This window comes from Anneissia japonica, unplaced genomic scaffold, assembly GCF_011630105.1.
Source record: "Anneissia japonica isolate Jap-2015-1 unplaced genomic scaffold, ASM1163010v1 scaffold3782_len1007564_cov172, whole genome shotgun sequence".
NCBI classification, from domain to species: Eukaryota; Metazoa; Echinodermata; class Crinoidea; order Comatulida; family Comatulidae; genus Anneissia; species Anneissia japonica.
Window position 1 is genome coordinate 639,123 of NW_022716546.1, and position 4,492 is coordinate 643,614.

At 38.0% G+C, this 4,492-nt stretch overlaps 1 protein-coding gene across 1 annotated transcript in view; it reads left to right on the forward strand.

Moving 5' to 3' along the window:
- The first annotated feature begins 700 nt into the window (after positions 1-700).
- LOC117109708 (retinoid-inducible serine carboxypeptidase-like) overlaps positions 701-4,492 on the forward strand; it is a 10,720-nt gene continuing 6,928 nt past the window's right edge. Inside the window, exons 1-4 of the mRNA XM_033252093.1 lie at positions 701-855; positions 2,240-2,391; positions 2,608-2,697; positions 3,667-3,822. Coding sequence (XP_033107984.1) covers positions 786-855; positions 2,240-2,391; positions 2,608-2,697; positions 3,667-3,822 — 468 coding nt within the window. The 5' untranslated portion in view covers positions 701-785. The remainder of the gene's footprint in view (positions 856-2,239; positions 2,392-2,607; positions 2,698-3,666; positions 3,823-4,492) is intronic.

Consider the following 4,492-nt stretch of genomic DNA (forward strand, 5'->3'; position numbering starts at 1 on the left):
ATTCCATAGTTTGGGTCCTATATAGAGTATAGTAGAATGTTGTCTAATTTTAGATGTACAAGATTTAGCGTAAACATTAGTTAAAGAGAGTTTACGCACAAACACTGGTACCTCAGACCTCCAAAGTACGCTAGGCACAAGGTTGTTGAGACACAATTATAAAGTGGCTGGTTTATTGATTGATTGATTGATTGACTTCATTTGATATTCAATATAGGTCTACCTTTATTTCTTGATTTCCAATGGAGTCCATAACGCATTCAAAATCTAAAAGTGAAAAATACACTTTTTAACTAGAATAATTATAGCCAATGAGATATGTGAATATCAGATATCAAAAACAATAAAAACGACAATCTAAAGGACAGAAAACAAAAACGATGCTATACAATGACCAAATTTCTTTCAGCTTTTTCTTGAAACTATTCTTGTATTCAGTTACTTTAAGTGAATTTGAACTCCAGAGCATTCGACTCTAGGATTCATAAAAATAAATAAAATGTAGATTTATTCTTCAAGTGTGTTTAGTTAGGAATGATAAGTCGATGACGCTCGCACTAACTTTTTAGTTTATTACGGAATGTTGGCGATTCAAGATTTCCATGCGCCAGAAGTTAGAGACTCGGTATAGGGGAATACCCTAATCAAACTAGTTGACCAATCATTGTCCAGTACTAGCGATTCTCTGGAGCTCGTGCCAGGCACGTCACGGTCACCTGATTAACGACAACAAGAGCTGTACCTGCAACTTCTACGGCGCGGTCCGAAAGAAAAACTTGCACGTCATGATGATTATAAAAACTCTTTTGACTATAGTGGGCTTGATCATCTGCCTGTCTTTCACAGTTCATGAAGGTAAAGATTATTAATTAATATTAACGATGAATGGAATCATTAGGCCTAGGTTACACTGTTCCACAACACATTGAAAGGATGGCTAGGCCTCACCAAGCCTATCCTCCTCGGTTCTTGGTACGGTGATCTATGCAGCTCTCTGAGCTTGCAGACAATATACTAGGTAGGCCTCGAGGCTTTTTATGAGATAAGACTGTAATATTGTGAATGTATAAGTCCAGTATTATTCGCACAGGACAGTAATCGCACACATCGTCGTGAATATGTAATTTTAACGTAGCTTTTTCAACCAGACAAACAACAGTGTGTTCAGTGATGCGTTCTGTATTTACTATTGTTTGAAGATAAAGTCGTATTTTGAAACGAAATCGCTTTGTAAACAATGATAAAAAGAAAAAAAAAACTCATTGAGCGAAACTTTATTTCAATTCAGTTCATTATATTCAATATCAAAATCGCTCTCGAGGACTGAATTAAATGATACTTACAATACAAACATAAAAACATCAAAGGAGATTTGAAGTTTATAAAGGGATATGGATCGTCATATGGCTGGCTCAGAGGCCATTATGATTTAAAAAAAATAAGATACACATTCTGTAATCAAGGGGATATAATTAATTTTATATACCTCTTTGCTGTAATCCAATATTTATTCGAATAGACGCCCTGTTTATTGTTGAATGGGGTGTTTATTTGAGGGAGGCGTTTTTTTTTTGCTATACTCAAATAAACGCCCATTATTAATTTCACTGTAAATGTGGAACTGCAACACATTGGCATCAAAATGTGTTGTGTGATCTCGGCCGAGGTGGAGGCGGCGGTTGCGTAGACGACTGCTGATCTTCGCTATCGTCCGCAGAGTTTTCGACGATGGTCCTGCCCTCCCGATCGAAGAGCAATTCTGCGAAGACGTCGATGATCGGCGTCGAACTGCGAAACGGACTTCTCGCGAAGCCCGATCTCGTTTGGCAGCACAGCAGAATCCTGGCGCACGTCAGGAATCGAGAAAAGCAACGTTTCTCCCGTTCACGACGACGACGTTCTCAAAGTACGTCGTGCTGTTCTTGGCGCCGGTCGGCGGACGGCGGTTACTTATTGACCCAAACCACCTTGGAGTCTACAACACAGAATAAGAATGTGTTAAGAATGATGTTGCTTCTATTAAATTTGTTTATCATTCATTTAGGGGGCCTTTATTCAATTAAAAAATACTCGCCTCAGGTTGTTCATTCGAAGGAGGCGTTTATTTAAATTGGGGCATTTATTAAAATATTATACGGTACCAATTATTAGTCACTGCAGAACTACGACAGAATTTCTACGCATTGAATGTTAAATGTCTGTAATAATTGCAATGTCTGCTTCATTCTTACGTATGTAGGGCGTAGAAGCCACAAGTCTATAAATGACGACGAACCAGCTCAGGATTGGGGATACGTGAATGTTCGCCCTGATGCCCACATGTTTTGGTGGCTCTACTTTTCCACTATCAAGCCAGTCTACTCATCAGCACCATTAGTACTTTGGCTACAGGTACGTTATAGGACCTAGCATGGGAAAACTTTATCATTTTGTTATTATATCTAAGATCACTGCCAGTTTCAAACATTGAAAATATATATTGGTCCCTCCACTCCCCACCCCCACCCACTTTCTTCATATGCAACATTTAATTATTATGGATTGATTGATAATCAATTGATTGTTGATATTCTATTGTCATCTTTACGTGTCTTGTCATCCCTCTAGGGAGGGCCAGGAGGCTCCTCTACTGGATTTGGAAATTTTGAAGAGATTGGGCCATTGGATGTGAATCTAAATCCAAGGAATTCCACCTGGGTAAGCTCTATACTTATTATATATCCAACAATGTTTCAAGTGGGCAATGGTGTATTTAAGAGTATGGACATACTGTGGTTGGGGTTAGAGCTGACAGGGACCAAGGTGGGAAAGTGGGGGATGCTAGCTAGCTAAAGGGTTAAGGTGGTGTAAGGTGATTTTTCACAACTTGTCAATATGTATCAATTGATAGAGAATAAATTTTATTTGGAATTGAGATACTATTGCATAACTATTCAGGATTCTTAACTATGTTATATTTTTCTCCTATTTTTCTTGTACTGGTAATTATTGTTAGTTGTCAGCAGCCAATCTGCTCTTTATAGACAGCCCGGTGGGCGCAGGTTACAGCTACGTAACTGACGAGTCGGCGTACACTACTAACTTGACAGAAATCACAACTGATCTTGTTCATGTTTTGAAAAAATTCTTGTACTATTATTGTGACTTTAAGGTACTGTAATAGGCTTAAGGGGGCGGTAGATGGGTTGTAACCCATCGCGATAACCTCATAATTGCCTTTCACTGGGGAATGCTTAGGATAATATGGAGAACATTTGGCTTAGACAACATTCTCAAAGCTCAGTACTCTGACATGTCCATAATTTCAGTGGGATGGGTCATGTTTGCTGGCTTGGCTCAAGAGAGTTCCTCCTCTTGTCTCTAAAAAGCTCCTGCATGTTATTTTGATTGCCAATCCCTAATATTGAGGTCTAAAAGCACAATTGTGGGCCATGCTAAACCATAAAATCTATCCCATGAACCCTACCAGGAATTTTTATTCTGGGACCCTGATCAAGGCTCTTGGTTCGGACCTCACTGTCGGACATGTCGGACCCCTCGTCAGCAAGTTTCTGGAGCCACCGCTGACCATGTGGCTGAGCTGTTTTCTGTCCACTAAGCATTCCTTACGTGAATTTCACTTTTGGAGTTCGCCTATTGTGTTCATCCCATCTATCATCATTTCAGGTGCAAGCCGCCAACGTTTTATTCATTGATAATCCAGTAGGAAGCGGGTATAGTTATGTGACAAATGACAATGCCTACACGACAAATGTGGACGAAATTGCTATAGATCTTGTTACCATTCTCAAAGCATTTTTTACAAAACATTCAGAGTTTAAGGTGAGGGGAAGCTTAAGTCAGTTAATGATTAAAATTTAAAATATGTTGTTATGTCTCTCATTCACTCACTGAGACAAATGAACAACAAAGCCACATCTAAGTAATCCAAACCGGTTGTCTTTATTATCCACCATATTCAACAACCATCACAACCAACTCGAACTTTCTCCGCTCTTACAATAATAGCTGTCTCTTATACACATCTTTACTTATTGACCCAAACCGCATTACTCTATCCAACAATAGCTTAACAAACAATTCAAAAATTAAATGAAAACCGTTAAACATTTTACATGCATGTACTGCAAGTCTTTGAAACAAACTGTAAATAGTCTACCAAACCAATATGCATTAATATTGCAAATTATGTTATTACAATAAACCTTATTCGGAAAAGTGAATGCTGGTTATTTCTTTTACCGTTATCTACTTCACAATGTTATAATGATAGTTAACATAATTACCATATACTGTATACTATATCTGTGTGTATGAATTTTTTTAAATTTTTTTTTAACCAACATAACAACATCATAAATCACTTCGACTACTCTTGAACAACATCTTTACAAACTATTATAACACAACATTTTTAATCACTACTACTACTCTCGTCATCTTTACAAATCGAGTCTATCCGGTTTCTTCCTAATACGCAGAGGATACCTCC